Genomic DNA, 24,499 nt, shown 5'->3' on the forward strand with positions numbered 1-24,499 from the left:
CCTGTGCTATGTCCTTGCATCACCTACAGTGACCAGCACACATATTAGACTTGTAAGAAACAGTTTTTTACTGGTTAACTCTCAACCTGAGTTTTAGGCAATGAAATCATCCCCCTAAAAGCTGCTTTCTTCCACTTTTTGTTAATTTGCTAAGAACACAATGTATGACCACATTCCTAGCAAAGTGGGTCCCTGCAAGCGATCCTTCAGGCTATGCTTGACCAACCCCAGCAATGGAAAGTCACCAGCCGGAGAAAGCACGATTCTGCCTCGGGCCAGCCAGGACTATTAGACATTCTTACATTTCTTGCACCTGAAGCCAATGGCCCTCTTCCCACCGCCTAAGCCCTTTTGGCAAATGACATCCCTTCCAGGATATGAAAACAGATGATACTCCTTAATTTTCCATTTGCCAAGAAAGACAAAACAGCCCAAGTTCCTTTGCTTGTATCTCCAATGACCATCTCCTGGCCCACTTGCTCTGATCAGGCCCCATGGCAACAGCCCTGGTGTCATCTGACCGGGCGCAGACGCAAAGGAGCCTTCGCCTCCCTCATTTGGAATGTTCAACTTTCTCCGTGGAGCCCCAATCCCACGGGTTGCTTTGTCTGCCACATACTAAGATCCTAGTGGCCACTGCTTCTCCTCCAGATGGACACCAAGAACCCCTTTCCATCCCCTTCCAGCACCTTGTCCCCCTGTGCACGGCTGGCCGATGCTGTACGGTGTGTCTACTTCCTTCCCCTATTGGAAGGCAGGCCGCCTGTCCCCACGTCCCCTCTGGGCTGCCTCTGTCCTTCTCCCCAGGGCCTCACTGACCGGGCCTAGCTCCTTTGCACACCTCCCTTCTCCTTTCTCAGGCCCCCTTCCCCATTTCACGGAGGCTTCTTCTCCATGGAGAGCAAGAAGCAGAAGCGGCTTCCCCTGGGTCCCGATGCCTCCCTTCTCTTGCCCAGCACCGCAGGTCTCATCCTTCTCTGAGCTGCCTCTTCACTGCACTTCTTTTGTATAATTTTGTCTCTCAAACTTTGGGCCACCCTCACTCTTTCAGGCCTCTAACGACCCTTCTGCAGATCAAGTTCACCCTCTTACATTTGTCCTTGACGATCTGCCCATCCTCCTGACTCGGGCTGTCTGATGCCCAAGCTGGGTTCACCAGCGAGCACCCAGTACAACCACACCGCTCCTGGGGGCTCCCCCAGTCCTTCCCATGGGGGATAATTGGGATTTCAGAGGCAGGGAGGCCATTCTGAGCTTCCTCATCCTTTTCACCACTGGTCTCTCCAGAGCACATCATGGAATCCTACCTACTTTTTCATCAGATGCTTCTGACATCTCCTCTCTAAACCAAGGGACGAATCTGACCGTGCACAGCTCTCCCACCCTTAGCTCCTACAAACGCAGAGGACTTACAATAATTCTTGGCAAAGTTCCCCTCCCTTGCACTTGACCCAGCTCTCTGCATTGATCCTCCTTGCCAGGAAGCCAAGTTAAAAGTTCGTCAGAGGTTTTCATCTAAGTACATGAGACTTCCGGCAGATACCTGGAAAGTTGAAATCCAGTCTTATCCATCAGGCATCCTGCAGAGACTATGTGAAGGTTGTGTGCTGCGGGAAGACGGCCTAGAACGTGGGAAAAACACGGCTGAGGTCAAATCCCAGCCCCACTTCTCACCAGCTCGATAACAGGGTCCGAGTTTCTTGACCTTCACAATGAAAATAAAAACCCCTACTTCACCAGAATGCTGTAAGAACCCAGTCGAATAAAGCAGTCTGTCCAAATGCTAGCTGTGCATCAGAATGACCCAGAGAGAGAGGTTTTTTAAAGCACGGACTTGGGGGGCACCACCCCCCAGAGATTCTGATTGCGTGTGTCTGAAAGCACAGTTGTCAGAAAGCACTGAGGCGTCTCTGATGTACCCACAGATTTGGGAACTGCAGAAGTCACCTTTGTAAAATGCCTAGAGCAGCGCCCAGAGAGCAGATGCTACACCAGCGCCTGAGTTCCCTCTGCTGCTGGCTTTTCTCCGACCGCTGCCTTGACTTCCGACACAAACCCAGCGTCTGCTCTTCTCCCCAAGGCTGAGCTCCGTGGCTCACAGCTCAGATTCCCCTTCCCTCTGACTCGCAGTTGGGGGGCACAGTGGCGGACACAGAGGACGACTCAGAAGGATCCTGCGGAAGCACTGTTCTGTGTGTACAGCTTCCGTCAGGGGCCCTGTTCTGAGGTCTCAGCCCTGTCTACACCCCAGAAACTCTGTTCCTCTCCTTTGGCCCTCCTGGCCCCGATAGGGAGATGCTCACCACTCTTACTAGGTGCCGGGAACCTCAGCATCCCCTGCGAGTCCCTTTAACCCAGCCCACACCGCGGTAAAGACGCTCAGTAAACGATCTTCTTCGTGTGACTTATAAACCTTCCTCAATGCTACATGTGCTCGCTGTGTCTAGAAACCACCCTCCCCTTCCTTCACTGGGTAAGGAGACCTGTAGTCAGTCCTCACAACCATCGTATTCCTCGCCCTGCTCTCCCCGTCCGTGCTTGCACCCTCCAGCTCTCGGATGTCCAGGCGTTGCCTTTCTGCTTGCGACTTCCTCGTCCTAAGAAGTTTCTTTACTTCACCTACGGTGTATTCTTGATAGTTTTATTCGTATCTCAATCTGCAGTTTCATTTTCCCAAGTGTCAGGATCTCGCTGGGACTGTTTCTAATGTCCGGTGTTGTATTCTCAAGCACACTTCGTTCCTAATCTGTGACCTGCCCGTTTGCACGTCAGCATCTGAGATCAGATGTAGCATTTTTTAGTCCCTTTCCAGGCTCTTCTCCTGGGTAGCCAGTGCCCTGTTTGTATTCTTCTTTTGATGCCATATCACTTGCTAGAGTGTGTTTGGAGATTTAACTAGGCTTTCTTCTTCTTCATTCAGTTACTTTTAAACACTTCGGGATAACCCATTCTTTCTCTTTCTCAACCTTTTCATCTTTAGCCAAACGATCTACCCTTCAGTCGTGAGTCGTGATCATGGGCATCAACTTTTTCTTTCAAAGTCTAACCATTGCAAGAAAAGAAGCTGAAAACAGAGCCTGTTCTCCAAGGACCACTCACTTCCTGCCTGAGACCCCTGCCTTGGTCACTCCCCACAGGCTATTCACACGACTTCCTTGGCAGGAGGACGAGGTGGGCGGTAGCCATCACTACCTCTCTGCAGGCTCTCAGCCACGTCGCAGACACGCCCTTGGGGAGGATGGCCCGTCTCCATAGCTCAGTCAGTTGCAGAAGCCTCCATAATGGCCTGGGCAGAACCGTCAACGCCTGCAAGTGTCAGGTTCCTCCTGGGGCTGGTGAGCAACTGTCTCTGCATCTTGCAGTCTGGGGTTCCTCTCTGTTGTCTCAAGCGTCTTCTCCAGAAGGCCTGGCTTTCTCTTTGTGGGACAAGACTCCTATTTATACGAGATTCCATTGGTATGGAATTTCCTCCTGTCATGTGTCCTCTATTGAATCCTATCCTTCTGTTCTTCCACCGTTCGTTATTCTGCAGCATCTTCTCTTCTTATGTCAACGTTCTTCCATCTTCAGTCTTCTGGACTCAAATGGTACTTTTGCTTTTAGTTGGAATACTAGTTGTTAGTTTCCATTAGGCTCCATTCCCTGTTACGTGAGAGCACTCAAAGTCATACCTGAAGCTACGTATTCCTTCTGCAAGTCCAGACAAACTCTTGCCCTTATGATGACCTTTGGACAGAGCAGCCCTCTGAACTTCCATGGTCATCATTAATGTGGAAAGGGAGTGGAGTCATTCCGAGGGCCCAGAGGTCTGTATGTTTGCCATTTATTTATTCATCTATGAAACATGCGTTTATTATTTGTCGGGCTCTGTGTGAGCACTGGGGATGCAGCAGTGAACATGGCCAGCGTGGACCATGCCCTCATGGGACTTAGAATCCAAGAGGGAACACAGACTCTCAGTGAAATTCTTACAAGTGTGATGAGCACAGGGGAGCAAGTGCAAGGGGATCCTGGGGTGGGGTGGGAGGGTGAGAGTATACAAACATCCTCTCTGCCACCATCTCAGGGGCATCTTGGTTCTTCCACACCCAACATCATATCTTGACCCCCACCCCTGAGCAGCACCTGCCCAAACTCTTTCTGAAATAAGAACCACTTGTTGACGTGCTCATCACGGGTTGAAGCTCTAAAGCCAGCAGGTGCACCACTGTCATGGATTTAATGATAACTCTTTGTATGAGGCATATGCTGCCTTTCAAATTAGCTGTGGTTGAAAAATAATTCCTACAATAAAGGATTGGAGACAAAATGATTTCAAAAATTAGAATTGAGAAGTACATTTGATAACCAGTATTCATGCTGGAGAGTGAGTGAGATGAGTTTTTATGTATTTTTATGTGTTTCATTTTTACCACTCTCCTTTTGGAGAACAAGGGGTCTGACGTGGCTAAAGGCTTTGCTGGCTTTCAAATACCTTTTAGAACCAGGGATTTTTTTTTCTTTTGGGTGGAAGGTTGTCCCAGCTGTGCTTTCTTTTATTATCTTGTACAATGAGTGCTTGAAAGTAGCTGTTTTTCACTTTACTGGCATGAGCTCCCCCCACTTCTATTTTCCTCTGCGATTTCTGCTAGGAGGTCTGTTGTGTTGCCTTGGACAAAACTCCCTGGACCCAGCTGCCCACAGCCTCCGTCCCCCTCAGTGTGGGTAACGGGTGTGTGGTGTCACACCCCCTCTGACGGCCAGCCTGTGGGAACACTGGCAGCATTGCATTAAGAATTCACTTTGAGTTGTCACTTTTTTTTCTTTTCTTCTTCCTTTTTTGTTTTTTTTTTTTTAAATTCCTACTTGGGAACTTTCAAAGGCAGAGGGAAAAAACTCACATCTCTATCTCTTCTTTTTTGAAAAACAAAACCCCAAAGACTCCTGGGATTCTGCTCAGAGAACCAAAGATGTTTCCCCTCAGCTGAACTCGGCCACCATCATTGACATCCACCCTTCCTCCACCTACAGCATCCGAATGTACGCCAAGAACCGGATTGGCAAGAGTGAGCCCAGCAACGAGCTGTCCATCACCGCGGACGAGGCAGGTATGTCTGACCGGCGGGGGCCCAGAGGTGGGAGCTGGCCCGCGGGACTCAGGTGGTTAATGCAGGGTCACAGCTTTGATGACTGCTCTCCATAGCTCTGCGCCCCATCAAAAACACAGACGGCTCTCTGCCGCCTACTTTGAAGGCAGTGCTCTTCAAACAGGACCTAGGTCAAGGTTCTCACACCTAAGACTTAAAAGAAAGCCCTATGAGGCTAACAAGCTGGTGAGATTTAAAGAACCACGCTGTTCTTACAATCCCTTTGTCTGGTTGCGTGGAATCCAGATGGGCAGGAGAGCCGTGAGCCTGTGTCTTGCTCAGGTGGCTGTGCAGTCAGGGGACGGGGGGTCCCTTAACTAGGAAATGGCAAGAATATTCTCTGGGTGGGGAGGGGGGAGACGGAGGCACAGGTTATTTGACTAACTAGAAATATCACTATCTCTGTCATCAAGAGTATCGCACTTTTTTCCCATTACAAAGTATTTCTTATTGTGTTGAAGACATGGAAGGTAGAGATAGGCTTTTTGAAGACAGAACAGCTCACACAATCCTACCACCTGGCGCTACCTATGAATATGTGGATATCACACACTAAATTATTCATCACACACGCACGCGTGCATGCTCACCCACACATGCACACACGGACACACAGGGACCCACACCCTTCAACAGGGAGGTTCACTCATGGTTGCCGGGGGTGGCAATAACCTGTTCGCAGAGGACTGAGCAATTAGGGAGTGGCAGTGCACGCTGCCTGCCAACCCATCTCCTGGCAGGACAGGAGGATGCAAGCTGCCCTAGGGCTTCTCTGGGGAAGGAAAGGTAAGGAACCATGGCCTGGCTCATCCTTTGGGGGCAAAAGAGTGTCTAGCTTTTCTTTTCCTGCCCCCAGTCAGAGCTAACCAGCTAGTCCCTATTGCTGCAGGGAAGGTGGAAGCTTGGTCTCAGACCCCTAGTTCCAAAATCACCACGAGTAGGGGGATCACCCCCAAATGTCTAAGCTTCCACAAGAGGTCGCTGCATCTTTCAACGGGGGTTGTTCTTGACTCCCTTCCCACCACCTGCTTCTCTGTTACCTTCATTAATGGCACTTTGCATAGATGTCACTCTTCTGTATCTCTTGAGGACTTTCCTACAATATGTAATTCTACCTTCCACCATTTCTTTAGCAAACCCCACGTTTTTAGGTATGTCAGTTGTTTATTTTTTAATTGAAGTATAGTTGATGTACAATGTTGTGTTAGTTTCAGGTGTACAGCAAAGTGATTCAGTTATACATATGTGTGTGTGTGTGTGTGTGTGTATATATATATATATATACATATTCTCTTTCAGATTCTTTTCCATTATAATTTATGACAAGATATTGATAATAGTGCCCTGTGCTATACAGTAGGTCCTTATTGCTTATCTGTTTTACGTACAGTAGTATGTATCTGTTAATCCCAAACTCCTAATTTATCTCTCCCCCTCTTTCCTTTTTGGTAGCCATAAGTTTGTTTTCTATGTCTGTGTGTCTGTTCCTGTTTTGTAAATAAATTCATGTGTATCATTTTTTAGATTCCACGTATAAGTGATATCATATCATATTTGTCTCTGTCTGACTTACTTCACTTAGTATGATAATCTCTAGGTCCATCCAAGTTGCTGCAAATGGCATTATTTCATTCTTTTCTATGGCTGAGTAATATTCCATTGTGCATATGTACCACATCTTTTTTATCCATTCATCTGTCGATGGACATTTAGGTTGGTTCCATGTCTTGGCTATTGTGAATAGTGCTGCTATGAATATCGGGGTGTATCTTTTCGAATTAGAGTTTTCATCTTTTCCAGATATATTCCCAGGAGTGGGATTGCTGGATCATATGGTAGCTCTATTTTTAGTTATTTTGAGGAACCTCCATACTGTTCTCCATAGTAACTGCACCAGTTTACATTCCCACCAACACTGTAGGAGGGTTCCCTTTTCTCCACACTCTCTCCAGCATTTATTGTTTGTAGACTTTTGGATGGTGGCCATTCTGGCTGAGGTGAGGTGGTACCTCACTGCAGTTTTGATTTGCATTTCTCTTCAATTTCTCGTTATCATAAATACTAGTGTGATAAACATCCTTGTGATATATCTTTTCCCATTTGCAACATTATTTTTTATGTTAAATTCCAAGAAGTAGGATTGCTGGATCACAGCAAATGCAAAAATATAATCCCTTTGCTGTGCACAATCAACATGGTCCTCAAGGAAGTAGGTTAATGATTACTCTTTTTCCTGAACTGCAGATGAGTATTCATTTCTCAACTCTAGAACACATCAGTTCTTGAAAATTGTTTTCAAGGATGGGAGATAGGGTAGCGTTATGCTCCAGTCTGAGGGCGAGCCACTTTTAACCCTTGGAAACTGCGTGATTTCTCATCAGCAAAATGCACATAATGATGCCTTTCTCCTCTTCGCCGCAAACATGTTGGATAATTGAAAAAAAAATCCCAGTCTCTGAAAGTACATTGCATTGCTCAGAAATAAGTAGGAAATGAGTGTTAATAGGCTCCTGCAAAAATAGAATCTTATTTAAATATTTATGTAAACAACACACTAATTTCCTGGAATTTCATCATGCTGGGGATTTAGGGAGAATAAGCTGCCCCGAAATGAAAATTTGGGCTCAGGGCTGAGCCTTCTCCTTCCTTTTAGCCACTTTTCCGACTCTGCCCATCTCCACAACCTTCTCAAGGCAGCGATGTTTTTCCGGTGGTGCATTTTGTGCTGCTTTTCCCATCGCCATGACCAATGCAGCTGCTGTTGCTTATTCTGTCATTTCCTCTGTGATCTCCCTGAAGCTGGCAGTTGCCATGGCAGCGCTTCTCTCTCCAGCCGGGAGGCCAGGTGAAAAGCCGCTCCTGGTCACTGGTCACCAGTGTGCAGCCCACTCCCAGGCATCTCTGCAGACAGACAGATGCAGAGCCCCCTGCTTGGACCCTGGACTGGCCTTTGGGGTTTCACCTGGGTGCTGGCTTCTGGCAGCACCACAGCCCCTCATCTACTCTTCAGATGAGCTAAGAGAGAATGCAAGGAAAGGTCAGGCTTGTGCAAAGGAAAGCCGCAAAGCAGAATTTGGCTTTGTCCTGGTGTGTAGGTTTGTATGACTGAAATCAAAAAGTCATTTTTTTATGTGTGACTCACGTAAAACAGAGGGCAGCTCTCCTGACCAAAGATACCCTCTGTAGCACTGCCTGCGGTGGCCCTAGATTGTTTCTACCACCTCCTGGCGAGGATCCCCAAAGGCACATCTTTTAGGGAGCCGAAGCCATCTCAAGAGAACTTTTTCCGGCCCTTACTGCCCCCTTTCCCTGAAGAAATGAGGTCATCATTTAAGCAGTGAGAATCCCCAGATGGAAGTTTCTGGAAGCCATAGACCCACTCGTTTTTATGGTAATGCAGTGCCCAAGTCTAGGGCACCTGAGGATGCCTCTCACTGCCTACCTGCTGAGGAAATGAGCCTGTGAGGTATAGGCCTGGGTCTTCCCCACCCTATCACTACCTTGAAGCTACACTGGACTCCCTGTGGCCAGATCAGCGATGAGCCCCCTTCCTGCCCCCTCCTCCGTGTGTGAGCTGCACCTGCCCCTGTCTGGAAGCCCTTCAAGGTCTACGCCTACTTTTCTGTGCTCTTCCTTTGAAAGCAGGCGAAACATCTCCCCTAGTGCGGTACCTTTTCCAGTCTCCGGGATGATGTTAGTGCACCAAGTAGAATTCTTTCTGACAACAGCCTTTGAGCCATCATTTCTCCAAGGGACCATGGGCCACTCATGTTTGTACCCCTCATGTGTGTCTGACACAAGGAGACGGCTCAGTATATGTGGATGAAACGTCCTTAAACCTGCCTTACAGGACTGTCTTAGAAATACACACAACGAGCAGTGTATGGGGGGGGGGTGAGGAAAATATGTGGAGGATTAAAACCACACTGAAATTTTGAATGGCGTCATGAAGAGAGAAAAGTAGAGAAAGGCAACAGGGCAGGTCTGGAAGGCGGATAAAGAGGGAGGCAGGAGAGAGAAGGCGCACCCATCGGAGCTCTAACTAGGACCACGGGAGGCATCCCGGCTAGCGGCTGGAGCTGGGGAGGTAGCAGTTACCCTTTAGGCTAACCATAGGTCCCAATTAACCAGCATCCGTCCTTCTTGCAGTTAAGCGTTCAGCGAACTACAACCCATGTAAATTCCACTTACAACGTTCATGCTAAGAAGTTTTTGCGTTATAAAAAGAAAAAAAAAGGAAGAAGGATATGCCACAGACACTGCATGTAGCTTGCAAAGCCTAAATCTTTTTTTTTTTTTTTTTTTTTTTTTTTTTTTGCGGTACGCGGGCCTCTCACTGTTGTGGCTTCTCCCGTTGCGGAGCAACAGTCTCCGGACGCGCAAGCTCAGCGGCCATGGCTCACGGGCCCAGCCGCTCCACGGCATGTGGGATCTTCCCGGACCGGGGCACGAACACGTGTCCCCTGCATCGGCAGGCGGACTCCCGACCACTTGCGCCTCCAGGGAAGCCCAAGCCTAAATCTTTAGGATCTGTCCCTTTACAGAAACAGTTTCCAGATCCCTAACTTGGGTCTTGCCACGATGGGAATTCAGGTTTGGATTTCTGTTGTGTCATCCATCGCAAAGCTGAGAGAAGGAATCACCGCCACTCATGTAGCAGCCTCAGCTAATGTTGGAAAACAGCATGGTTCCAAGTGCACAACAGTGTGGTTATTTCCAAGTGAGACTCACAAACGTATTAACAGACCCTCTGATACACTTGACCTTGGGAGATAGCCCCGGAGCACAGATCAATGTCTAGCACACCTCCCGACCCACCTCAGCAACACTTAGCCCCCCCCCCCCCCAGAGAGGAGAAGTCGAGAGAGAAAGTGGAGACAAGGTCAAGCATTAAGGAGATTAGCTCCTAATGGATCAGAAGAGCACTGACTGGCCAGGTTTCTTTGACAGTGATCCTCATGTGACGTCCGCAGCTGACCCTCACCCATGACCGGCTTCCCCATTGGCAGCTGTGCCCCGAAGGTCACGTGTCACTTAGTGCCTGTGACCGAGTTGTGGGTGGCTGATCCCGTCACCATTTTCATGAGGACTCCGCCCCTAGAACGTGAATGTTCAGTGACGCGGGGCAAAATTCAGCGTTGAATAACTGCTGAATTTTCAGACGCATCGGAGACGAAAGGTCAGAATTAGCGAAGGGTTTTACCACAGGGAGCTGGTGGGCTTCCTTCGAGTCCGGGACTGAGTGAACAGGCTTTGCATCATCTTTCATCACATTCAGAGTGGCAGCTCTGATCTAGAAGGAGAGTCTCCTGTGTGCTGAGCTGGAGGCTGCGGCAAGGGGATGTGCTGAGGGCTTAGGGATAAAAGGCATCGGCGCACAATAGACACGTGAATAGAGCGGCCCACTGGGGCCCCGTGTGGCATCATCTGTGCCCTTCAAGGAGAGAGTCCACTGCACAGGGTCTGCCGGCCGAGAACCAAGATTGCCCGATACCCGAGCCTTCAACCACCTGCTTCTGTAATCGTCGTTCTGCTCCAGCGTCCATTTAGAGACGCTGGAAATTAAGCCTAGATAGATCACTGCCCTCTTTCCTGTTCCTCATGCTTGCTCCGTGTATTCCTGCCAGCTATCCTGGCATGTTCTGAAATATTCTGGAATTATTCTGGAATGGTTTGGAATGTCCTTCCCCGCCCCCCGCCGCATACTTCTGTCAGGTCTTTCCTCAGTTGCATCTTCTCAATGAGTCTTACCCTGACCCCCACCACCATTTAAATGTCAGTCCCCACACCAGCTCAGGCACGCTTGGTCCCCTCCCTCCCTTCACACTCTCCTTTTTAGAAAATAGACTCTATACCATCAGCATACCATATAATTTGCTGATTTATTTTGTTTAGGGTCTATAGTTTTGGTCCCTCCCACAAAGGCAGGAATAGTCATCTGTTTTGTTCACTGCTGTGTCCCAGACACCCAGAACAGCATTTGGCACATAACAGATGTTAAATAAATAACAGTTTAAATGAATAAGCTATTTAGTTGATAAATAATCATTAAATGAATTCATCCTTTCCCCATCTAGGGGTCAACTGTTCTTGGTTTTATTTTGATTTTTGCTGAACTCTCTCTTGGTCTCCTGTGTCCAGCAAAGAATACTCTGCACATTCTGTTCACCCAGGCTCTTTTTTTTTTTTTTTTTTTTGCCGCGCTGCATGGCTTGTGGCATCTTAGTTCCCCATCCAGGTATTGAACTCGTGGAAATGAGAGCACCGAGTCCTAACCACTGGACTGCCAGGGAATTCCCCACACTGCTTCTGTCAGAGATGAGCATGTGGTTGTAGATCATGAAGTTTTCCATCAGTCCCTTTTTTTGCCCATTTTTGCCCAGTCTCTGCCCAATTTTGGACCTGGCACACGGTAGGCCCTCAGTAAATTCCCCAAGAGGAATCAGATAGAAGTGTGGGAGTGCCTCCCACTGGGGTGGCTCATCACAGCCCCATAAGCAACTGAGCCCCAAGCCTCTGGGCGAAGCCAGGAGACCAATACACGGAGGAGAGAATAATTTGCGGGCAGAGGGGAGTGTTGAGGCTTGAGTCTCGGTGTTCCTTCCCTGCTTGGAAAGGATAGAGGACCGTCTCGGGTTTGACAGTTAGGAAGGGTCTGTCATCCCTGTATTTTCAGCCAAACAGAATTAGCAGAAGTTGCCTTGCCTAGAAACAAAATTAGGAACTGTAAATTATAGTCTTCATTTATTATTCTTTTACAGACTGAATAGTTTTGGCTTCTGTAGACATGCAGAAATTATGTATTTGGGAAAATCACATTCATCATTAATTCTTACCTCTAGCCTTCTCTTCCCACAGGAAAAGTGCTAAATATTCTGCTTTAAAAAAAGAAGAAAAAACCATGCTTTCTATTTATAGTACAGCTTCAATTCAAGAGCATTAAATAAATGTTTAAATGTCAAATGTCAACACAATTTTCAAATTTAGTTAAATCAATGGAGGCCTAGTGGTTGATCTTCAACATGTCAGCATTGGGAATTCAATCTGCCTTGGATTCTAAGTTTACAGAAATCGTCCTTCTGCAATGAGATGAGGATCCATGAAAAAAAATTACTGCGCAGGAGTTGTAAGGAAAGCACTAAAATTCTCGAAGCAGACTCATTTTTAATATCATTTTTAAAGGGTTTGTCTTATAATGTTTCAGAAACTTAGAGTAGAAATTTCAGCACCCAAACAGAAACTCTTCCTAATTATACTGGGCACCGTGCCATTGTGAGTATATGGCTTACATTCTTTTAGTCTCTGTCTTTAATATAGTTTCTATCACTTTATTTTTAAGAGAGGGGAGGTCTGAGTGCATTCACTTCAGAGACCAAGCAGACTAATAAATGAATTACTAACAAATCACAGAAGTATTTATAGGCTAAGTAAAAAAGGTTTTGTGTTCTTACAAATAGTCATGTCTGTCCTAGAGTCAGGGACTGTCCCTCCACCACTACACAGGGACCTTCATAAAATACCAGACCAGACTGAAAAACCCAGTTCACACTGTATGTTTTCTGATAGAATCAGGACATTTTTTAAACACTCTCCTAGTACCTTTGTTTATAATTATGAATATGTCTCAACAAGAAAATGAAGGCTGTGACTATTGCCTGCCATGCCCCTGAAAAGGCTGCAGCAAAGGCCAAAGGATGTGGAATGGATGGGGCCCCAACAGTGCCTTCGATTTCTAGCGGGCAGGTTCCTTGTTCAATGTGATTTAGCATAATTAAATTAAAATAATCAAGCATCAGTATAGCCGTCAGACCTCAACGTAATTTTTCAAGGATTTTAATGGATGAACCACATGCTTCTCGCTGACCACAGAACTCTCGGTGTGTGAGGGAAATCTGTTCCACGTGCTTTCCTTGATCTGTTACTGAAATGTTCCTGCATAAAGGGCTTGACCCTGTGAGCAGAAATGTGGTGCAGACGCATAACAATGATCACAATTAGCTGGATGCCAGCCTCTCCCTGGGTTACTGTTCCAGAAATTAGCTTCAGTGCTGGCACAGCCTTTTCACCTGGAGAATCGATAAATCCAAGAGGCTGCAGGACCCCTAGAAAACTAACTACCCTGTGCCCTGCTGGGGAGGGAGAAGTGTGCTCTGAGCTTCAGCAAGGACTCTCTCTGGACTGGGTTCCTGAGGCCACACAGCTTCAAGTCTGTTGGGAAAAGAGGGAAAGACTGTCCCCAGGCTGAGGCGGGGGCTTGTGGGTACGGGCAGGAAACTGATGGAGGCAAAAGACAGGCTCCGATCTGTCCGGGGGCAGGTATGTTTAGGTTCCCCTGAGATATTGGGCCTGGCTGGGACATAGGGTGCGTGGAGGTGGGGTGTGCAGAACAGACACCTGCAGAGGAAGGCAGGACACAGAGAGGGGCAAAGTTAGTGTGAGGGGCGAGAAGTTTGAAGCTTGAGCTGGGCCCATGTCCCCTTTAAAGAGGTAAAGTGAAGACCAGAATTAATGTTTAGGAACAAAATTGACACCTGGGCCAGGCGTAGATGCTGGTCTGGAGCAGGGTATCAGGGGCAGAGGCTATGTCCCCAGTGAGGAGAGAGACAGGGAGAGCAGAGAGCAGAGCCATTGAGAGTCGATTTCAGGGAGGGCTTCGCTAGACTGCGGATGCCGTGCGGGCAGAAGGGAGCAGCCTGCTGACCTGATTCTCTCCCTGGTTCTTGTAAACATTTCCAGCAGCTGAGCAGACGCCTCAGTACAATGTCCCCACTTCCCTTCAAATTCATACTTCTCAAATGTAATGAATCGTCTCTTGTGGAAACTCGGCTTCCTCTCTTGCACCCTCATGTTACCGTTCCCCCCCAGTCCCACCAGCCCCGACTGTGGAATTGCCCCCCACCTTTCTTCCTTCGTGTGGGGGAGCAGCCCTCAGGTTTTATTACTCTACTTAGTAACAATTCCAGCATCCGCTACTTCTCTCCCGTGGTCACTGTTTATCCCCAATCCACCCAGCGACGTTTCTCCTGCAGCCATCAGAGGTCTCGTAAAGCCCTGCAATGGGACCGGACCGCTGGCTGCATTGCACAGTATCCTCATCGGTGAAATCCCCCCCGCCGGTGGGTCAGTGCCCTCACGTGCAGGGCACACTCCTTTGCACAGGCCACAGCAACAATGCAAGCCTCTACCGCGTTCCTGGTGCCTTCTACTCTCCCCTGACTTTGCTTGAACCTGCTCCCTGCAAGCAGCGAGCATACCTGTGTCTTTGCTCACCTTGCTTCCCTCCCCAGTACGTCTGCCGAAGCTCCTTCTTGCTTCCTCTTCCTCCCATCCCAGCGGCTCTGGCCCCTACGCCCCCCTCTCCCCACCACCTCCCCTCCTGCTTCTGTCCTCTCGCTTCTCTGCTGGGACATTGTCCCTTCGAGTGTAACTTTTCTTTTGGCTGTTTCTCCAACTCCCCCTGTAAAAACACCCAGTGAGAATAATAATCATCATTACTGCGTATGTGTTCTGAGCACACTGTTTTCATAACAATCCTGACATAAGTTGTATTGTCCCATTATACAGAGAAGGAAACTGAGGCACAGAAAAATGAAGTAACCTGGAAAAAAACACCCAGCTACTAAGCGAGGGAGCAAGAATTTGAACTCAGGCAGAAAGACTCAAACAGCCACTAGCTTAGCAACTGCACTGTGGTGTCACTCAAAACTTCTTTCTCTGACAAACAGAAAACATGTTTCCCTTGCTCTCACATCTCCCCTAAAACAACCCTTCTCTTTCCCCTTCCTCTCACTTCCAAACCCTTCAGGTTGGTTTCCGTTCGCCATTCCTGATTTCTCATCTCCAGTCCTCCTGGCATCTCCACATCCACAGAATTGGCCCTTTTGTAGCTCAGCACGGATTGAAAAACTGTCCTTCAGACAATATGTGATCACCCAATGGGGTCTCTCCCTGCTGACCCCTGGGTTACTGTCTGCTTCCATTTCTCCGAAGACACTTGAGTATGTGCTGTGTTGTATCCACGTCTTCCTCTCTGTGTGCGCGGCCCGGTGTTCTGATTACAGACTCTTGCTGGGGAAGGATGTCTCCTCTCTCTAAGTTCCACGCTGTGTACATAGTACAGGGTACATCCCTAGTACCTAGTGGTTGACTGTCCCTGGGAGGTTAAGTGGCCCCCCTGCAACCACTGGAAATAGTTTGGAGTGAGTTGCATGCTTTGTTTTACTCTTCCACTGTGTCTGTCCTCTGTGGCTGCAGCCCCAGGTTAATAAGAGTTTCCCATTGGAAAGTGTGGAGAACTAAAGCCATCAAAGAGACTCAGAAGCCTTTTTTTCTCTTCCCTAAGTAGTTCTGAGCATCCTGAGGGGCCCCAATGCACGTCACTAAACAAAACTTCCAAAGGAAGGAGAGGGGTCTTCAGCAGCCACTATAGAGTTTTATCAAAGAAATGTTGTTTTACAACTTCCTGTTTTACGGGTCTATTAACTTGAGAAGTTTATTCATCAAGTTGTCAAGGACAAGGTGAGGAAGAATACGAAATCTATTTTTTCTAGGAGCGAGTGAGCACGAGGTAAACGTTGTATGCAGTGACTCTGCAAAATTGGTTTTCCCACTAAAGCTGCTGTGACCTGTCTTCTGGGCCTGCGTATTATTGTGTGGGTTCCTGTTCGCTCTGGAACCTGTCTCTAACCGGTCTGTGGGTTTTGGTCTTTACAGCTCCCGACGGTCCACCTCAGGAAGTTCGCCTGGAACCCATCTCATCCCAGAGCATCAGGGTCACCTGGAAGGTAAACTCAGCAAACACTTGTCTTCTTGGCACTTTTTCCATGGAGGGTGGAGAGTACTTCACTCATGTTAAGTGTTATGATGCCAAGGCATCATGCCTTGTGATGCCTTTTTTTTCTTTTTTTTTTTTGTGGTACGCGGGCCTCTCACTGCTGTGGCCTCTCCCATTGCGGAGCATAGGCTCTGGACACGCAGGCTCAGCGGCCATGGCTCACGGACTCAGCCGCTCCGCGGCATGTGGTATCTTCCCAGACCGGGATACGAACCCGTGTCCCCTGCATCGGCAGGCGGACTCTCAACCATTACGCCACCAGGGAAGCCCGTCCTTTTTTTTAATTTTTATTTTCTATTGGAGTATGGTTGATTTAAAATGTTGTGTTAGTTTCAGGTGTACAGCAAATTTATACATATGAAACTTTTATGTGACAGAGTTAGATTAAAAGTCCTTTTATTACAATCCAGTATTTGTATCCACATTTGAATACATTTACAGCAACTTCTGTATCTACAGAGAGTGAAGTTTGGGAGCCTTATTTTTAGTCTTTGAATCGTGATTGTGTCCTAAGCGCTGCTCTCCACTCGCAAATCGGGAAACGGACGTGCATGACCGCACTTGTTAATTCATCCCCGCTTTTCCTAAATGGCAAATCATGGTGTGGTAGACAGCCCACCAAGTGGCAGGGAGAACAGAGGTCCTTGCTGTGCCCCTAGCTAGCGGTGGCCTCACACACACCCAGGGAAGGGGGGCGGCGTTGGGCCAGCTGCCATCCCAGGCAGTGGTCCCTCCAGCATGGCCAGCAGATGCAGACTGGCTGCTGGTGAGCTGAGGGCTCTTTGCCAGCCGCTGGGAGAGAAAGCGTGAGGCACAATGCAAACAAGCACACCATTCAGCATGCTGGTTCCTCCGGCAGACATGTTTTTCTTAGCAAAACATCCTCAGTGAAGGAAACAGTGTTGATTGATTTTCTGGCCCAAGCTCATCACAAACCAGCACACTAGGCAGTGCTGCCCCAGGGATCTTGAAGTCACTGACGTGGTGGGTGAACCTGCTTGAGAATTAGTCACCCCTTCATGTGGTCTTGGAGCCAAGTGCCTTAGCCCAAATTCCATTTTATCTAGAATGCTGTTCCTGGGTCAGAACGTCTGCAAAGTTGCACTTACTTTTCCACTTCTGGGTTTCTCTCATCACACATGTTCTCTTCTTACCTCCTTCCTTGCCATTTTTTCTGTGTTCTCACTCAGAGAGGAAGGTAAGAGCCACAGTGAGGTCTTCAATCTGCCCACCTCTCGGTCCCATTAAAAACCTCATTCGTTGTACCACTTGTTGGGTTTTTTCCTTCTAGCATCAGCTCTTTCATAAAATGAGAAGCTTCTATAACAAAAAAAAAAGGATTTTCAAGGTTGGGGTGGACATCACCTTGGATGTTAACACACAGTAGGGCAGCAAGCCCCTTTGTGCTGTCTTTTTACAGCCCGGCCACTGAGCTGTGATTCCAGCGGGCAACACACCGCAACTGTTCAGCTGCTCAGACAGGGCAGGCCGAGCCAGGTGGGGAGGGGGCCATTCGTCTTTGTGAGCACATCCGCCAGCTGTGAGCATCACACATTGCGCGATAAAAGGCACTCAGCAAGCCACAGCCCCACACGCAGCCCAGCCACTGGGCAAATGGAATGCTGACTCACTCTGTCTTGTGTTAAAGACTGGGAAGTTTCCTCCACCAGCCCTCCACATTCTCTTGCCTTTTGCCACTGAAAAGCTATTACGGTGGCCCCTAGAGCTTTCTGTATCCTGCAGGAGAGAGGTGTCTGTCCCCAGAGCTCTTATAACTAAAAATAGAAACTTCAGAGGCGTTAAAAGCCATTGCATCCTTTCTGTCTCCATAGAAAAGCAGCAGGAAAAGTCATAGGTTGCAGTTAAATTTCTTCTGAATGTCAAAAGGATGAACAAGTCGTGGGCTATTGAAAGGAGGCCTCACCTCCACGAGACTGTGAACTGGTTTTGCCGTCCTATTCACGGAACCGTGATTTCTCACAGGGTAGCAGGCTGCAGAAAAGGATGTGGGTACCACTGAGTGGAGTAGGTGCTGCCCGTTGATTGGCTGTCATTTCACACTGGCCTGATTGCGTCATGAAAGTGTGTCACTGATTCAACCAAACTGTATGCGAGTCTAGGTAATCCAAAGTATGATATGTTACATAAAATATGCCTTTATTTTATGGCGTTAAAGTCCCAGATTTACATTTTGTGTAAAGAGGCTAATAGGAAAGGAGAAAGAAGTAAAGAAAGAGGAAGAAATTGTGTTAGCCCCAGGAGGGGGCCACACATCTGTCAGCCAGGATGGAAATATTAGGGGGACTGAGGCAGAAACTCATTGAGGGTCACAAGAAAACTCATCAGAAGTAAAAGATGCGCTCAATGAAGAAACATGAGACAGAGGGAAGAGCAGCTCCAGGCTTTGGGTGGGAATATAGCCATTTAGACACTAAACCTCTTAAACGTCAGGGGCAGCTTGGGGGACATTTCATAACATCAGAGACAGAAGTTAAATGTGTTTAATTATCCCTGTACAAGCAACACTTTTATAACATACACCTTCTATTGAACGAAATTAACAACTTTTCCTGCTTAACTTGGTTATTTCTTTCACCAAAGAAAAGTTTCAAGTGTTTAAATTTTCAAGTCCGCCAGAGGTGACACATGCCTTACTGGCTATAGACCAAACCCCAGAGGACAGCCCAGCCACCAGCATCAGGCTGCAGCATCCTGTCTCAGGTTTACCACCCTCTCCTCCCCCAGTTCTAGGGGACCCTGCTGTCCTCTTCTCTCCTCAACTGTCATTGCTGCTCTCAATGTTTGTAGCATCCCCTCTCCACCACCCACCTGTCCCGTCCTGCTTACTCAGTGCTCTGGTCCTGCCTGACTCCCTCGGTGAAGATGTGTAAATCTCCAAATTAATTGTTCGGCCCTTTGCGTTACCCATGATTCTGGGAGATAGCTCCATGAGGTCCCTGTCACACGCTTTCTACCGTCCATTTTGTCGCATCTCTTCTCCTGTTTTGTGAGCTCCTTGGAGACAGGGAGGGTCTTATTAATCCTTGATCCTCGTGGCTGACAGGTTTGTATGAATGAATGAATGAATGAGTGCATATGTGAATAACAAGTGCTTATGTCACGCTAGCCTCTGAAGCACATGTCTTTCAGAAACTGCTGTGGAGAAGACCCCCTAGATTTTAGGATCTCCCAAAACCAGGCTGTAAGATGGCCAGAGTCTAATTCATGCTACAGTACAATACTCCGGAGCGTACAGTGGTGGACCACTATACCCACATTCAGTGTCCCAGATAGACCAGCCATTCTGCACGTGGGTTTCTACTCTAATTGATTGCAAAATAAATGGTAGTAATGATCCAGTAAAAGTGTGATACATTTTAGAGGAAATGGGCATCCGAACATCACTTAAATGTAAGCCCACAGGAAGATGCCCAAGAATCGGGACCATATTAACTTGTCTATATTATGGAATATGAAGACTTAGAAAGGGCTTTTCCATAATTTTACATATTTTGAGTTACTTAAAGTTGCTAAGCAGTACCTTAACAAGAACTCAAGAGATAAAGCAAGAGTTCTAAGTAAAATAAAAATTAGGTAAATGATAATAAAAGTTCAATTCCTAGCTCTCCTTCCACACCCCTTGAAAAACAGAAAGTTTGCACAAGCCTTTTGCATAAGTAAATACAATTTACTGCATGTTTCTGCGGGGGCTATTCAAAATCAGAAAGAATATTGAAGGCTACGGATTACTGATAACCACGTATTTAAACAAGTACCTGAAAACTGTAAAACTAAATGAGAATTCTTCGGTTTTCCAGAAAATTCAGAGTTTAGTCTGTCGCCTAAGTATAAAAACACTGACAGAACAAACCAGTCTCTTTTGACAGTCCCTGTCACCTTCTCTTCTGGTCAGTCTCAGAATCAACTGATCCCATTTTATGCAAATTGAGGACAGTTTGAAGGCTATTTACATACGCTTATTAAATAAAACTTTCAGAGTTTGGAATATTTCATTACTATAGATATCACAAAACATTTACCCAGAGAATGCAATTTAAGGCAGAGACTTTTTTTCCTATTGACGTAAATGTTTTATTTTGTTTTGTTTTGAATGAGAAATCTTTTAGAGCCATAGGCTATCCTGAAAATATGAAATTGTCCACTGCTTAAATATTGCATTGCTGAAAACAAACTGACTCCGGATAAAAATCCTGAGAATGATTTTGCCACTTTCCTGCCCTTCAGTATCATCCTCTCTGACTGAGATTTTATTTAGAATGAATAACATTGCAGAAGACACGTGATTTCCATAAAATATGAACACTGGGTATTTGGGGATTTAATTAAATTTTAGAAATCTAAAGGATACTTTTAACTAGATCACCACATCTCCACAATCCCCAATAATTCCAAGTAATTGAGGCATCATTACAATCTAGTATATGTTTCAGAGAAGAGCTCTTACAATGGGAAAATGGCTTAGTCATTTAAAAACAAAACTGCCTTATTGCCAGTCATCTTCATAGCAATGATTTAATAAACAGCAGACGCCACTTCTACATCCAAATCCCTCTTCCTCCAGGGACAGGAATACCCCACTGGAAAGGAGCACCTTCTAGCACTGGTATTTCCTGGCTGGGATTCCTGGGAAACCTGTCTTCCTGAGCATTTGCTCTCTGCCAGGCTCTCTGCTCAATTCCTACATGCATTATACTGTTGGATCTGTGTGCTGGGTATACCCAGTTCTGTACAACCTCCTTGGGTTGCAGGGGTTTGCCCAAGATCTGAGGGCTCGTGACTGTCAAAGGACCCCTACCTACCTTGGCAATCTGACTTCGCCTGCCGGGCTTGGAAGCAATTGATGAGCTAAAGTACGTTGAATGACGATATTGCACTTGTACATGGAAAGATTCAACAACTATTATTTCCTCTTCCAACTCCTTCCAGCCTCATGTTATAAATGTTACCCAACCCCACGAAGGTTAAAGAAAATAGGTAACCTGTACATTTTACCTGATACCACTTTCTTTCCAAATTGTAAACTTAACCTTAGCATAACTGGAGTAGTAAGTCGACATCTTTCTTTCCTAAGTCAGTTGAAATTCAAAAGGGTTGCCTTGAAATTAATTTTACTTAATTTTTAAACTCTTGCTTAATCCTTAGGCTATGAAAAAATTACAAAATTTACATTTCTTTTATGAACTAATCAATTGGTTCTAGAGTTAGATTTTCTGCAGTTTTATTAAGAATCCTGATGACTAGTATGCCTGACAAATAGATAAGGAACTGTCAGCCCTTCTCATATTAACAAGTCTTACCTCTTTCCCCTACAGTGAGAGAAGAAAAATCCAAACTGACTTCAAAACTTCTTGGTCATCCACAGGGAGTAGGATTATTCTCTCTTAACTTCTTACAGTTGACTAGACTGTAAGCTCTATGAGGGTAGAGGGCATATTTTGTTTGTTTGTTATATTCTCAGTAGAAGTGCAGTCAATATTTGTTAAATAAATACATGGACCACTCATTGTTCACCTTCATGTTAAAATATGCATATAAAGAGGGGTACCTTTCCTTTGGAAACCTCTGGACACCTTAAAAAGCCCTACATGACTATATTATCATCTTACTTTTTTGCACATGTATAAAATATACAGATCCCTTTCATAAAACCATTCATTTCTTATTTGCCTCTTTGGAAGATGTTCTGCCTCTCTCCGCACCTCTCCATCAGATTAGCCCTTTTGGTTTAGCCATGTAATTGGCCTTTTCCTAGGACCCCAGTTCTCTGTCCCAGAGCAGAGCTGCCAATCTGCCTGCTCTAAAGGTCCTGGCTGGCCTTCCAACGTAAGCAGGCAGTCCTCTTAGTTCCCAGCCTCAAAGGGCAGCAAGAAGATGCTGGCCAGCTTTCCAAAGGCTGCTGAGCCACCAAGAGTGTGGGATGCAGGCTCACACCTGGGCATTCTGGGAAGACAAGTTAACTGAGACTCAGCCTAGAAGGGTTGTCTCCATTCCATCCCAGGGAAAAGACTGGACCTCTCAGCTAATTCACCCTGACAAGACATACATTGAACTTCAACTAAGGACTCAGAGCAAGGCCAACTACATTCATCAGCCTGCAGTCCTTTCAGATGGTTTCTCCTGAAAGCTTCACATGGAGCCTGGATGAACCTGGCATAATACAAGATACCTGAGGACAGACACTTTCCCTGTTCTGTTTTAGAACAGTTAGGTTATAAACAAGTTATGAACTGCAAGTAGCTATAGGCCAATAAAATGTACAACCTGGAAGAAATAGACAAATTCTTAGAAAAGCACAACCTTCTGAGACTGAACCAGGAAGAAATAGAAAATATAAACAGACCAGTCACAAGCACTGACATTGAAACTGTGATTAGAAATCTTCCAACAAACAAAAGCCCAGGACCAGATGGATTCACAGGTGAATTCTATCAAACATTTAGAGAAGAGCTAACACCTGTCCTTCTCAAACTTCCAAAATATAGCATAGGGAGGAACACTCCCAAGCTCATTCTACGAGGCCACCATCACCCTGATACCAAAACCACACAAAGATGTCACAAAAAAAGAAAACTACAGGCCAATATCGCTGATGAACATAGATGCAAAAATCCTCAACAAAATTTTAGCAAACAGAATCCAGCAGCACATTAAAAGGATCATACACCATGATCAAGTGGGATTTATCCCAGGAATGCAGGGATTCTTCAATACACGCAAATCAAGCAATGTGATACACCATATTAACAAATTGAAGGAGAAAAAACATATGATAATCTCAATAGATATAAAAAAAGCTTTCAACAAGATTCAACACCCATTTGTGATAAAAACTCTCCAGAAAGTAGGCATAGAGGGACTTACGTCAACATAATAAAGGCCATATATGACAAACCCACAGCCAACATCATTCTCAATGGTGAAAAACTGAAACCATTTTTGTATATGGTGTCGGGGAGTGTTCTAATTTCATTCTTTTACATGTAGCTGTCCAGTTTTCCCAGCACCACTTATTGAAGAGGATGTCTTTTCTCCATTGTATATTCTTGCCTCCTTTATCAAAGATAAGGTAACCATATATGTGTCGGTTTATCTCTGGGCTTTCTATCCTGTTCCATTGATCTGTATTTCTTTTTTTGTGCCAGTACCATACTGTCTTGTTTACTGTAGCTTTGTAGTCTGAATGAGGTATCACCTCACACCAGTCAGAATGGCCATCATCAAAAAATCTACAAACAATAAATGCTGGAGAGGGTGTGGAGCAAAGGGAACCCTCCTGCACTCTTTGTGGGAATTTAAATTGATACAGCCACTATGGAGAACAGTATGGAGGTTCCTTAAAAAACTAAAAATAGAACTACCATATGACCCAGCAATCCCACTGCTGGGCATATACCCTGAGAAAACCATAATTCAAAGAGTCATGTACCACAATGTTCACTGCAGCACTATTTACAATAGCCAGGAGATGGAAGCAACCTAAGTGTCCATTGACAGATGAATGGGTAAAGAAGATGTGGCATATATATACAATGGAACATTACTCAGCCATAAAAAGAGACGAAATTGAGTTATTTGTAGTGAGGTGGATGAACCTACAGTCTGTCATACAGAGTGAAGTAAGTCAGAAAGAGAAAAACAAATACCGTATGCTAACACATATATATGGAATCTAAAAAGAAAAAATGGTTCGGAAGAACCTAGGGACAGGGCAGGAATAAAGACACAGACGTAGAGAATAGCCTTGAGGATGGGGGAGGGGAAAGGGTAAGCTGGGACGAAGTGAGAGAGTGGCATGGACATATATACACTACCAAATGTAAAGTAGCAATTGGGAAGCAGCCGCATAGCACAGGGAGATCAGCTCGGTGCTTTGTGACCACCTAGAGGGATGAGATAGGGAGGGTGGGAGGGAGACGCAAGAGGGAGGGCATAGGGGGATATATGTATAGGGATAGCTGATTCACTTTGTTATACAGCAGAAACTAACACAACATTGTAAAGCAATTATACTTCAATAAATATGTTAAATAAATAAATAAACAAGTTATGAAATGTTAGGTTACAATAAGTTAGGAGGTAAGGATGGTATTTTTTCCTTGACTGATGGAACGTATTATCAGAAATGCAAACAAGAATAGTGAGTAGGAATCATGAGGTTGGAACTAAAAGAGCATTTTGGACATTTACTGGTGACCAGCCATAGGTCTTTATTTAGTACATCAACATCACATTTATCAAGTGGATTGGCTTCTAAAGTTGGGACATTAAGGTAAAAATTGCTTATGGTCAGGATAATATTAAAATTTATTTAATTGTCTATTGACAATTACACTATGCATACTTTAGCCATGAAAACTTAGTGTCATACATTTATGAATATATAACACTTGCAGTGAAAATAAAGAGTATATGAAAAGTATAACTTGACAGTATTTCATTACATTGCCTAAAGTAGGATTAGCATAATTTAAATGCATCTACAGCAAGAAAAATACATATAATAAGGATACTCTGATAC

At 45.8% G+C, this 24,499-nt stretch overlaps 1 protein-coding gene across 1 annotated transcript in view; it reads left to right on the top strand.

Annotated features, from left to right (window-relative positions):
• The window catches only part of DSCAM (DS cell adhesion molecule), a gene marked incomplete at its 5' end in the record, with an annotated part of 743,491 nt that overhangs the window by 597,410 nt on the left and 121,582 nt on the right, over positions 1–24,499 (top strand). The window contains 2 exons of the mRNA XM_060009865.1: positions 4,920–5,087; positions 15,840–15,910. Of these exons, the coding sequence (XP_059865848.1) occupies positions 4,920–5,087; positions 15,840–15,910 (239 nt within the window). The remainder of the gene's footprint in view (positions 1–4,919; positions 5,088–15,839; positions 15,911–24,499) is intronic.

Source organism: Delphinus delphis, chromosome 4 (genome assembly GCF_949987515.2).
Source record: "Delphinus delphis chromosome 4, mDelDel1.2, whole genome shotgun sequence".
NCBI classification, from domain to species: Eukaryota; Metazoa; Chordata; class Mammalia; order Artiodactyla; family Delphinidae; genus Delphinus; species Delphinus delphis.